We start from the raw sequence: 13758 nt of genomic DNA on the forward strand, positions 1-13758 counted from the left end.
ACCATGTGTGGGAAGAGAGACAGCCCCACCAACTCAGCGGGACTCACAGGGACCGCTTTGTTTTGGTTTTTAGAGCCTGGTGCAAAAGTGCTGCATCTACAGGACATCTACTCTAAAAGTCACATATCGTACATTTAACACTGTGGAGCAAAATCAATGAGCTGAAGAGGTTTTTTGTTTTGATGTCTTTTGTTGTGTATTCTTAATGGAATTGATTGAATACAAAACTTTTGTAAAATGCAGCTTTAAAAACCTTCAGACCAAAATAGCAACAGGAATTCAAACATTGAATGGACATACTTCTTATCTCACTTAAACTAAATCTTAAAATCTGACTTCTCGTTCAAAAGTACCTACATTTTAAAATGAAGAGAAACTTAGCTGTGCTGCTTTCTGAGCCTCAAACCATCCAATCATAATGAACATTTTCTGAAGGGGTTTACTAGATTCCAAAGAGATCTTTGTGTAACGTTTGTCCTCGTGTCTTTACTGTAGTGCTCCTATTTACAGCATTTCAGTGTGAGTGTGAGGAGACTCATTCATAATCATCAACACAGGGGCTGTGGCATACAGTATGTATCGTATTAATAAGAAAAACACTTTTGATTTTGCGGTTTTATAGAATGTTCCGGTGCTGGCGTTGTCGTCGTGCTCCCTGCTGCTCTTTGAGCTGTCAAAAGTCTTTTGAAGACCTCATTAAAAACCTCCACATTAAATATAATAGCTGTCGTTACCTGAGCAGGGAAACCGCACCACGTCTGGTGCAGCCATTAATGTTGGCAGTGAAGCTATTTTTGCATTGAGATGTCTTCCTGCTGGCTAATGGGATACAAAAGGCTTCAGCACTCGATTTCATAGCTCCATGTGTTTGTATTGTAAGCCAGGATAGGTCAGCATCAGGGTGTCCCACCACATAATTAGCTTCTCACTGAAGCAGAAACTCCATTTCTGAGCCCTTGTGGCCCCACACATGGTCAGCAGGTGGACGTACCAGTCTGCTTAGCAGGAAATGTGCTACTTGCTAATGTTGCACCCTTTGACCGGTCAAGCGCTCAAGTTACAGTCAGCTTGTGGTCAGCTCGGGAGTGTGGAGTCGTGATTTATTGTAAGGGCACAGACGGCGTGAGTATTACAGTATTTGGTCTCTGTTTGTATTGCAGACTGATATTCTGTGGCAAGAAAGGGATTCTCTCCAAAACCAGGGGATAGTTAAAAGAATAACAGGTGACAGCATTGGTTTAAAATGATCGATGATGAACTCTTTAAATGAGTTATCCTGTTGCTGTATAGACTAGAGAGAAAACCTTGAGACACAGTTAGCAGATTCAAACTCTGAGAATAACTTACTTTTTCTGTTTAGTTCTCCTCTTCTTAACACTCTTTATACTTAAGGGCTTTTTCACCATGTCTGTATCTGTACTGGACAGGTGGGATGCTGCAATGTTCAGGTGAAATGGTCGAGTCCACTACCTTGGCTTCTACGGAGCAGAAGTTAACTCCTGAGAACACAGCGTGTTTTTCCTTAAAACAGAGCTGCACTCCCGGTCATTCAGTGTCTGGAGTGAAGGGAAAATCTGCAAGCCAAGTGTGTAGTGGTCAAAGTCTTGTGTTTATTGAGGATATTGACACCTTCACCGCTCTTATCCTCTCTGTGTCAACTTTATTATCGGTCTTAAACAGCTATGGCCCAATAGAATAGTTCTTTCTCTCGTTATCTGTCTGACGTCTGTGTGATGCAGACAATCAATTCTCAGGCACAAAACACCACAACAACATATGGTCATGCTACTACTGCGGTCAAAACAATTATATTGTCATCTGCAGAATGCATAGCAGCAGTTTGCTGACACGCATCTGTTTTAAGGCGCAGACTACATAATATATGTTGTACATTTTAAAAGACAAATGATTCGGGTCAGGGTAAATGCATTACTTCTTAACCTTCTTGTTAGGCCTGTGTTTAAAAAAAGGGAACAAAGCTGATTGGCTTTAAAATAATGACGTGTGGTCTTTGGGTTTTAAAATCCCCTAGAGAATGTGTGACAGTTTGAGCATTTTTAATTAGTTGTTGTTATTTCCCCATAGTTTCCAGCTACAGTCATAAGACATGCAGGGTCGGTAAATTGACAAGCCTAAATTGCTCAGAGGTGTACACAAGCTACAAAGTTTCGATAGAAATGTTTTGTGTAAGCTAATAGGTGTCTAGTTACACATGCAGCTAGCATCAACATCAACAGCACTATTTGCCTAATAAGCAAATTATTTCACTCTATAAATGTTGGTCTCTTTCCCAGATTCACCATTTTTTATGCTAAATCTCTCAGTAGATGCTAAATCAGAGTCAAAGTCAAAGTCAAAGTCAACTTTATTGTCAATTTCAAAATATGCCAGACACACAGTGGAATCGAAATTGCGTTTGTCTCTGTCCCACGGTGCAATACAACCAGAATAAGGTAAAATAAGATGAGGTAAAATAGATAAAATAAAATGAGGTAAAAACAATTCTAAATTGTGCAAAAGGTATAAAATAAATAAAATAAATTTTAAAGAAAAAGTAAACTTGTGCAATATGTGCAATGTGCAGTAAACGGAGTGTACTTTTGAATAGTTAGCTTCAGAGTTATTAGTCCAGAGTTCTTGGTGGTGAACGGGAGGGGGTTTCAACGTCCAAACGCTCCACCGTGTTCACTAACTCACTAACTCTTTGCCAACTGTGTCTCTATTGTTTGGTGTTTGGTTTGGTTAAATTGAATCGAGATACACTGACTCTAAATCTCAATATGTGACACACTCTCTCTCATGTTAGCGAATGTACGCATGCGATACTTAAAAACAGAAATAAAAAAAAAAGAAAACATGCTATCTGCTTAACATCAGTGTATTAGCGTTGACCTTAAGAAAGCTAGCATACTTAGCATTCCCCTCAAAACACTGCTAATTACAGCCTGTAAGCTACAGTTGTTATTAGTGTATTGTGAGCATTTTAGCATAATAACAGCGCATTAGGATACCGACTGCAGGTTAGCCTACTATTAGCACTTGGCTAAAGGCTCTGTTAGCTTGGCTTTGATTTTAAGTAATTTGGGGAAATATTTGGAAAAAGATTAGCTGTTTATTTGAGCGAGTGCCATTTTATGATGGCTGTCCTACGGTATATAACTATCTGTTTCCTCTTCTAAAGATTTGTACCTGTTTCCTGTTGCCTTCTGTTTAGCCCTTAGATTTAAACTGATATATACCTGCATCATATCCTGCACTAGTACACTGTTTTGACAGAAAATACATTTAACAAACAAAGAGCGTGCTGACTTTGAAATGCTCCGTCTAAGATGTTCTCATGCATCATTAGAACGGTGCCATGCATCGTTATGAGACATTAAAACATGGGAGTGACGGAGCGTGAACTCAAAGGGATGTGATGACAGTGCAAGGAAAAAATGTTCCTCTGTCCAAGGTAGATTTTCTCCCCCCCCCCGAGGCTTCATTCCTTGTGCTGGCGAGTTGAAAAGAACTGCAACGGAGACGAGTTGAGCTCCTTGCCACTCTTCTCCTCATTCTCCTCATACAGATCGCACTTGGAGGACAGATATGATTACATGTAAATCCAGGAATCTGGCAGAGACATTGGAGAGAAGGTACATCTTCAAAGGCGGTATAAGGGAAAAACATTAAGATAAGAAAATCATCCATCAAAAATCAGAGAATATGATAAAAGTGGAGTTGTATTTGCTTTCCCAGAAAGCTTAGTCATGGCTTGTTGCATCACAGGTATCCTGTGTGAACGCCTAAAGTGAAAATTATCGGTGTTTTCTTCCTCTTTTGCTCTGAAGGATGTCTTGTTGGCTGAGGCTTGCCAAGGTTCTGTCATAACCTTTATATACTTACCTTTATCATTCAAAAAATACTGACTTATCTTTGGTCTGTAGGCTAATTATATTACATTAAGCTAAGTGCTTTATACTCCCATGAATCCTTCATGGTGCGTGGAAAACTCCCCCAATAGATCTCTGTGTGGGGGCCCGGAGCAGATATGGAGAACGTCTGTGGATGAGAGAAAGGGCAAATCTTTTTTCCTACATAATGAAAGCGAAGGAGAGGAAGCGAAGGCCACAATGTTTCCTCCGACGAAATGTGTTAAGTGAAAGCTCACATAAATCCCCTTGAAAGTGGATTAGCAAAAATATCTTTTCCTCTTAGGTTTCATTCAGACAGGAGTCGGTGTTGAAAAAGGGGTGTCCTTATCTAAACATGGGAAGGAATCTAATTAATCAAAGGCAGCAGTGCGCGAAACACAAGCCTGGCTTTTGCCTAGTTTAGCATGCTGAAAGTCACTCGCTTTTCCACAGTTTCCACCCAAACAGTGGAAGCTGGCACCACGTTATAGGAAAGCTCAATTATAATATCAGGTTGGTGTTATTACTGTTGATTATGTGCTTTTGAAGACCAGACCTGCCCCGGAGTTCACTTCCTCTCCCCTTCCCTGGCCGAGTCGTGCTCTTTTGAAATCTGACTCGCCAAGGAGGTTAATGAATCACCGGCCTGGTTCCCTGTTTTACTTTCACCCTTGGCCTTTGTCACATTGAGACACGCGTACACACACACACACACACACACACACACTCTTCTTTTGAGCCTGAGCGTGTTTAGCTTTGGAGATTGGGATGCCCCGTTGGAGTTGTTTCTTTCAATCATGGGCTACCCTGCGCACCAGGAGTGTGTGTTTTCTTAACCTCTGTCACTTTCATTTCAAATAAACTCTAACATAGCCTGAGTTGGTCCATGCTTGTAGGGAATGTAACACACTCATTAGGTCCCTTTTTTTTTAGGGGGAAGAAAAGCCTCCATGTATAAGTGACAAAGTTAGCTTACACCACAAACTCAACCTCACAGAACTTTGAATAACACCGTCTCCTAAAAAGAGTTTTATTTTGGGTTTCTTAGTCTCTTCAAGAAACTAAAGGAACATGACCTTTCATCCAGAATTTTTCCTACAATATTTATCCCTGTGACTCAAAAGTGATTCATGCTTTTATGTCAGCTTAGTCAGCAAGATTGGAGGCAGTCGACACAGGGCCATACATTTTACTCGGCTGTCTGAATAGGGCTAGTGATACATTTCTTGTTGGCCACTTCAAGTAGTGAATAAGGATTTGCAAACTTTCATTTTATAAAGTTGTACTGTCTTGAATGTTTACGGACAGTAGTTCATCAGTAACACCACTGACTTGTACAATATGGTAAATAAAAATACTGAACAAATTAATGCATCGCACGTTTTAACATTACAGTTTACAGTTTTGATAGCTCGCTATGCCTTTATTTATCAAGTGCACTTAATCTGTGTGGAATTTAAATTTCATTTTTTTTGTCTTTCCTGTTAGAAGGCGTGGTTTTGCCGCATTCAACGGACACGCCCACAGCATCCCAGAACTGAAAGTACTTCTTAGTTTTCCATGACTTTTCAATGCTGAAAGAAGGTCTGGTGGTAAATAACAGTCTTGTACAATGGCCATTTCCATTACATTTTTTTGGATCAATGAAGTGGACTTAGTAGCGCTATGCTTGCTAGAACAATAGTTACTATTGTGATGAAAATGTCTGTATGGACCAAAACACATTTCTTATCTTCCTTTGTAATTTTTTTTTGCTTTTGAGGAATGGTTAAATCCTCTGTCTGTTGTAAATGTTGCAAGCCAATGAAATCCAGGCAGCAAAAAATAAACAAAAAACATATATGGCAAAGTGAATCAGTGTTTCCTTATAGAAACTGTTTGCTAATTCCTAACATTGCTAATGTTGTTAGTGTCATCACCCTCACTCCTTCCTGACTCTTATCCCCCCCCCCTCAATGTATTGGACCCTCTTTGAAATGTTCAGTCCTCTGCCAGATCTGTATGGTTTTGTCCAGTGGGGGTGTGCAGGATGCTTGACATTGGCTCCGGACAACCAGAAGGTTTGCTTAAGGAAACAGATTTTTATAGATCCCCCTTTAAGACCCTGGCGGTGTTTAGCTGTCATGCTGCATTAGGCTGGAGCTCATTCTGGGTCCAGCAGATCACAAGTCTTTTTCAGGGGTATTTATGTAAACTTCAATGACAAGGAAATGGATGTCAGATTTGTCAGGTGTTAAGACACACGAAAAAGGGGGTGAGAAAATAAAATCTGTGGAGGGAGGGGGAAAGAAATTGCCTGCTAAAGACACAATCAGCATGTTCATCTCATCTAGCTGGGCCTCCATTTCGCCTTGAGCAAGGACATCTGGTCACTTAAGTGGTTTTCAGCACATCTTAGCTGACACACACACACACACACACACACACACACACACACACACACACACACACACACACCAGTGAAGTTTCTCTCCATAGTCATATGCTTTGACTTATGTTTGCTTTACCCCTGGCTCATAACTTTGCTGCATCGAGATTTTCAGCATCACTGGCAGTAACTTGGCCATGGTAGAAAATATCCCAAGTGATAATCAGTCATCCCATTTTCAGATCACTTATTTGGTTTCCCATGATGAATGCATTAACCTCATTTTTAGGTATAAACTTTGGAAGTATTTAAACTGCTGAGTCAATCAGAGAAACATTTGCTGTATTCATTTTGAGTTATGTTATTTTTCCCCAACAATATAAGATAAGTTTACGCCATTACTCCATGGTGTAAGTGACTGCAGCTAAGCAGTGCTGAGTGTTTGGATTTAGAACAAATTGATCTGTCTCTTTAAGAGCCCAATCTGTGACTCTTTCCCACATAATACTCTTGTCAGTTTTGCAGCAGTTGCATAGCATTACTTTTTTTTTTTTTTTTTTTTTTTTTTTTACCACATAACTGAATATCTGCAACGCCCCACAATGTAAGGAACATCAAATACCACAAAACACACTTCCTTTCCCCTGTTTGACTCTGCCTTGGTATTAACCCGGGAGGCAGGCAGTTGACCTGGGTCAGAACAGGGCGTTTATGACCCACAGGGAGCAGCTGAGGGCCCCCTGCTTTGCAAATTTGTGCATCCTGGAGAATGCAGGCCCCGCTGTGCAGCTAATGGGCCCTATCCAAAATGCCCCTTAACCCCCCCCCACTGTCTCCCTGAAGAGGTGGGTTAATGTGTCTTCTGATATCAGATCTCCTCCGCTGTGAATTCCTCCAGAGATTCCTCTCATCACGAGGGATGTGCGGTTGAGCACAAAACCACAAGAAAAAGCACTCAGTAAATGATCGCAAACAGAAACGGAGGTTTTTTTTTTTTTTAGTTACTCACTTTTCCCACCATCAAGATTTCTCCAGAGTACGGTGTTGAAGTGACATGGTCTGGTGGAAACACATTTGTATGAATAACAAAGAGCTTGTTGCATCACAGGGCTCAGGTTTAAAGCATGGTTCTTTTTCTCCACACTTCAACCTCGCACTGAAGTATCCATTCTTCAATAATATGCACGATAAGAGCTTTATCTGTAATCTCTACTGACAGATTCAGCATCAAAATGGAGAATCTGTGGGCACAAGACGTCACTTTAGTACTTGAAGCGTTCAGGTTTTCGTTTTTAGTTCATCTAGACTACGGGCTGAGTAGTATTGACCAATCACACAGACGGCGTCTTGGGCTGTTTGTATTCTTCAAGATTTGGGCAGACCCGAATATTCATATAGACTGTTTTTCTGCACTCAACCTCTTCATCGGACCAACGTGAACTTTTTGTCACTATTGTTTAAAATGATTGTCGAGAGGAACAGTTGCATCGATTAAGCAATACATCCAGTCCACGTTGCATACCCGTGCTTGTGCTCATGCATGAGTTATTGTACAGTGCCGAAGCAAATCTCTTGCAGCCATACCAGGGCCAAGGGCACAGTACGGAGCACTCACACTGGTAGTACCAACTGGACTTTTTGGGGTCAGACTTGTTTGGGCACCAGATTGCCCTTTAGAGCCTGTAGCTGTCAGATGATATCTTTGCTTTACTTGTATTTCAGAATGTTCTAAACAATTCCGATTACATGCAATTTGCCATTTCAACTCTGTGTTATTATTCCTTCATCATGCAGACAACTTTTTTTGAAAAATGTAGAAACTCTTTACTTAGCAGGTATTCTTAAGCAGATAGTGCTAGATTGTTGTTAAAATGGAGTCAGGACACCTCTCATATGATTTTTTTTTTTTTTTTTTTGTAGGTTGCTGTATTGAGCAACGATGGAGATGCTGTCTTCATCAGGGAATTCACTCTGATCCGACGAGACCACCTTCCAGAAGAGCCTCTTCATGATGCCAGCCAGAAACCAGAAGACCCTGTAAGTGGAAGATCAGAAAACAATTAGTGCCTACTGAAAAATCGCATGCTTTTCTTGAACAGAAACTAAAGGTCAGATAATACTAAAAAAGCCAATAAATCTTGGGCAGTGTGTTTAGTTAACACATGAGAGGGGTAAAGAATCAGTCATATTACACCTCTGTAATTAATACAAATGAATTATGATCGTGGGACATTGGGAGTTAAGGGCGGGCTGACCTAGCTTGATATAAAACAGGGTAGCACAAACGCACAGAACCTTAACACAACTTGAACGGGTGAGTGTGTTTTTTTTTGTTTTGTTTTGTTTTGTTTTGCATCCCATTACTCCAATTCTGTCATCACCTTTGATGAGAAATGAGTTTGCTCAAGCCGACTTCTCACCCAGATCTTTTATCCAGTTGGATGGGTGTGGGAAAAGGGGGGCTGGGGAGTGGGGATGGAGGGGCGCATAACTGCTTTGTCACTGAAATCAACAACCAGTTGGCCTGTTTCATCATTCCTATGTGATGGCAGTGATCTTAGAGGACTCTGTGAAAACTGTTTTAGACCAGTACTCTGTTATCACTAAAAGGAATTCTATCTTGAGGTGAAATTGGATCAATCAAAATGGACATAACTATTAATAATACTCTTGTTAATCTGGTTTATATGTAAGTCTCTCCTGGAAGTTGCAATTCAGCAAATTCACGCCAATTCAACAAATCCCCATGCCTTTTTGCAGCGTTGCAATTTTTTCTTTTTGCAAGGCACACAACTTTTCCAAATACCAGCACATTAACTTGTTTAATGATAATCCAACCGCTGGTCTACAGTCAGTTCTTTTGTAACCATACCAGACCGTATGGTTTACAGACTCATATTTCTGGAATGCTGCATGCTAGAGCTTTATTTGTTTCTTCCCAGCAATTTACCAGCAATTATATCAAAATATAACCAGCCTAGCTCAGCTGATAGATGGCAACTTGCAGTGCAACAATTTGTAAAGCTGCAGCCATAACAATCACAGTAAAATCCTGCAAAATCCTGGAGGCACAAACATAACCCTGGTCATGCAAATGACCCCTTTAAAGGTGAAAAGTCCTTTACACAACCTCCACACGCTTCCATGCTTCACTTAATGACCCCTTGACCTGCACATATAGAATATTCAGCAGCCGTCAAAACCCTTTGAGCACTGAACCAATGTAGAGACTTTTCCTTTTGAAACACACATTTTAAAGTAGGATCATGACACCTTATTTACACACTGACATGTGAAGGTTAACCTTACAGAGGTCAATTTGAGTTTTAAGACGGGATCAGAAATCTTTATGGACATGCTTTCTTTCACAGAATTCCTTTTATTTCATAGAGCTTAATTTCCATGTTAATTTTTCCGTACCTGCTATTATAAAGTGATTCTCAACAGTATTTTAAGCCTTCTTTGACTTTTACAAGCTCTTTAATATCCCAAAGGCCGGACTACTGGAAAAACCATTTAAAATCTCTGTTAGAAGTCAGGAATGTAAATGCAGTGGTACATGCATTTAGTACTTTAGTATGAAACCACAAACAGCTGTCTTTGCTTCTTTAGGATTTTATATTGTAACCAAGAAGCAGTGTGATTTATGATGAGCTGACCTCAAGCCAATTTTTGAATTTGCATCAGCCAGTGATCACACAAAACATCACACATCCTGTAATTTCATATCCATCCCCGCACTGTGTTCATGCCATCCAAGCCTCAGTGGCTCTTTATGGGTTTCATCAGTTTCATCAAGGATTTGATAGCAGTAATCTTTTCCACAAACATATTCCCTTTTAATATAAATCTACTTTTTATTTCTTAAAATGACAAAATGTGCTCCCCTCCTTTCCCCCCCCCCCCCAAGAGTTACTGCCTTATGTAGTTTTGATGAAGATGTTGAAAACACATTTTTGCTAGGTAAGTATTCTTTCTAATATTTTCATTTCTCTGTGTTGGACAGCAATATGTCAGAAAGCCGTCAAAGCAGCACTTTAACCTTTTAATTCTGATGTCATGATAAAACTCATCGTGTCTGGCATGACTATCCAAGAAATTCCCAGGTTCACATTAATTAGAACGGTAGGCTTTTGCTAAATGTTTGATGCTAACACGTCTTCAGATGGGAAGCCTGCAGACTCCCAGGAGCCACACTTGTGATTCTTTTCATTACTGTGTCATTCTGGGTCTCTGAACGCCTGTAGCCCTGTTCCATGTTGGATCTTGGTTCAATATTAAGCTTGATTCCAAGCCAAGACAAATGCAGCTAAATTAGCAAGCAACCCAGGAGGCCAATTTAAGACTCCCTAGGTGTATTCACATTCTTACACTCATATATATATATTTTTTACTTTCATGAGTAGGGTCGGCTGGTGGGCAGTAAGATTGACCTTCCCAGCACCCTGAACACAATTCCCCAAGAGGACTACAGATGAATTGTTCCTTCTGGGGGAAGGTTTTTCCTGGCAACTGGCAAGCACAAGCGGCTTGGATGGAATAAAACTGTCTTAAACATCTAAGGCCTTAACATACCTTTTGTAAATTAATCTATATTTATTATGTGATGGGAATCAAGTACTGTACCGCATCAACATTGTCAGCACTCATAAACATATTAAGGAGGTTCATTGGGTTGAGAAGTTCCTGAGTCAGACTGTGTGGGGGGTCCGGTGGCTGAAGTTTTGGCGACAGGGTCTGAGAAAGTCTTTTATTCTCTGTAACATGTCTGAATGAGTAAGTCAGTGAAGATAAACAGAAAAGCTGTTCATAAATCTCACTACAACTATTCCCACTCATTCTTTGGCCATGAACAAACTTTTCTAGGCGGTTAGTTTGACCCACTGCAGTTTCGAGAACAGAAACTACCTCAAAACCTGAAGAAATAGTTTTTTTAAATGGCGGGAAAAACTCTTATATCTTCAGATTTTACTGACATTACTTCTCTCTTTAAAGTCAAGTATAAAACCTAATCGCTTGAGAAGTTTCTCTTCCAAAGGTGTTTCACAGGTTAGATAAAGATAAAGACAATAAGAAAGGTCAGAACTGGATGCTGTTGACTTTCAACTCTGACAGAAAATGAAATTCAAACAGCGTATAGCGTGTGAAACAGCTTTCGGAAAAATAACAGGACATAAAGAGACACAGATCTGTCTGCAGTCTAGACAGCAAATATGATCATCTTGTCAACAGATAACTTTAAAGAGGGGTTACTGAAAGGGGATCCTTCATTCACTGGGCACGTGTGTGTGTGTGTGTGTGTGTGTTTGTGTGATGTTGAAGTTAATCATAGAAGTATCACTCAACTGTCTGCTCGGACATACATCAAACTTTTCAGACTTGTCAAAAGATGTCTTTAACAAAGATGTAAAACTTCTTTACATACATTTATAGACAATGGTACGCCATTTTTTAAAGATTTTGCTAGCTGTTGCAGCCTAAGGCTAATTTATACTTCCTTTAGATACATACTAATTAAACAGTATAACGGTCACTACCCATATACCCCTCCGTGTCCTTTATGTTGATGCAGATTAAAAAAATGCGTCCACTAGAGGGCACAGTCTGGACCTCAACTTCTCCTCTGCTGCTGTCCAATTGACATTCAGTTCCTGTCCAGTCGGCGCCCAGCTGATGGCTGGTTGAACTGTTGGTAACATTGCTTGACATTTTTTTTTTAATTTCTGATATACCGTTTTAATACAGCACCAAATGTTTTTTTCTTTTGGCTTTTTCAGCCGAGGTATACGAGGTATGACTCCTCAAGTGGACTCTTAAGGAACTGCATGTTTTTGAACTTCTGTGTTGGCTTAATTTTGAAACACTGGAGGTTGCTGCCGAGTGTTGGACTTTGTTATCCAGCTAATTGCTTGCTTTGTCTTTTTGTTGGCAGGATTGAGTTGTTTGTGAGTTCTTTTTTTTTTTTTTTTTTTTGCTAGGAATTGGCCTTTATGAAAGAGGATTTTGTAGGCTGGGAATGTAAAATGTAAGCCAAAAATGTGAAGAAATAAACGAGGCAAGGTGCAAAGCTGTGCATTATCAGTTGTTTGTATAAAATATTGATTTGTGCTACTTTAATGTTAACTTCAGATAGTTTCTGTGTTTGTTTTTTTTGCCACTTACAGCCACTCCAAGGGACAGGATGTACTGATTTCTTCTCTTAGTCACATTTTGTGTTGTCCCCACCAATAATGGTCAGGATATTATGGGTTGTGACAGTTAAGTGTTTGGTAATGACAGTCATTAGAACCCCACTTTGCAGCAGTGATATCAGGTCGGCTGGGTGGACACTTCCACTTTACCTGTCGTCACATGTTTGATGGAATGGCAGTTACGTCCTTTTTTGGCACCGTTTTATTCTTTCTTCTTTTCTCACTCTTCATAGCTGTGAGATGTTTTCTTAGAAGCTTCTTGCTCTGCCTCCTCTGCGCTCTGACTTCATCACATGCCGAGTAATTCAGGTCTTAATGTTTTTACATGCTCAATTGCACCTCAGGCAGAAACAGTCAGGGGCATTTTTTTTCTTTTTTTTCAAAAAAATCTTCAGGGGGAACAAATGCAGAGACGGTTCTGCCTTTTGGCAGGGTGTCAGGGTTCGAAGTAATTGAGGTTGGGCGAGTGGGGCCAAGGGCCAATCTGGGTGGCAAATAGGGGAAGGGGGGGGGGAAGGGGGGGGGAAGGGGGGGAAGGGGGGGGGGGCACTCAGTGGCCGAGGCAGCAGCTTAGGGAAAGAGGCCCACTGCTCAGCTGCACGCCGTCTTGGCAGCTGTGTTTTTCATGCAGCGCCAGGTGGAAAGGGCAACCGTCTTGCACAATTAAACACTTCATTTGTCTTCATTTAAAGGATGGGCATGTTAGTTTTGGCAGGCAAAGAGGATGTTTAGGCTCTAGTTTTTTTTTTTCTCACTGCGTTCTTTCCCCCCGCAGTGTTAACGCCACTTCAGGTTTACGCTTTAGGTTTTTTTTTTGTGTGTTTTTGAAGTTGTGAAATTGGCTTACTTTTAGCCAGTGTATTTAACCTTTTGGAGCAGTGGAGATAGTCTGTGGGTTTTTTGAACCAAAAGTTAGCAAGCAGAGTTTTCTTGAATTCTGTAAGTATCACCCACAAGTTTGAAAAACATGCACACATGAAATCATGCATGTGGTCTTATAGTCTTTGACTGAGTATTTGATTTAGCAAGCATACATGTATGTAACAAGGATATCCTGCAGGGGTTACATCCCCATCTTGGTTAAGCTTAGACATAACATGATATGTAACTCCCTGCTTTTCCCATTCCTAAGAAAGACCAGCAGCACGACTAAATACCGATAGCAGTTTTAATAGTCTCCGGTTTGCCAAAAAAACACGTTTTAGCAAAACAATCCCTAAACTTAATGTCATGTCAAACATAAGAATAGGCCCTAGCCCTTTATCAGACGGTATTATCAAGCATCAGATAAAATAAAATCCTTCTT

At 40.4% G+C, this 13758-nt stretch overlaps 1 protein-coding gene across 4 annotated transcripts in view; it reads left to right on the top strand.

The window, feature by feature from the left end:
• adamtsl3 (ADAMTS-like 3) overlaps positions 1 to 13758 on the top strand; it is a 91827-nt gene that overhangs the window by 24180 nt on the left and 53889 nt on the right. For all 4 annotated transcript variants that reach the window (XM_065950646.1, XM_065950648.1, XM_065950645.1 and 1 more), the window contains exon 2: positions 8182 to 8298. In XM_065950646.1, the coding sequence (XP_065806718.1) occupies positions 8182 to 8298 (117 nt within the window). The remainder of the gene's footprint in view (positions 1 to 8181; positions 8299 to 13758) is intronic.

The sequence above is a fragment of the Labrus bergylta genome, chromosome 22, assembly GCF_963930695.1.
Source record: "Labrus bergylta chromosome 22, fLabBer1.1, whole genome shotgun sequence".
Classification (NCBI taxonomy): Eukaryota; Metazoa; Chordata; class Actinopteri; order Labriformes; family Labridae; genus Labrus; species Labrus bergylta.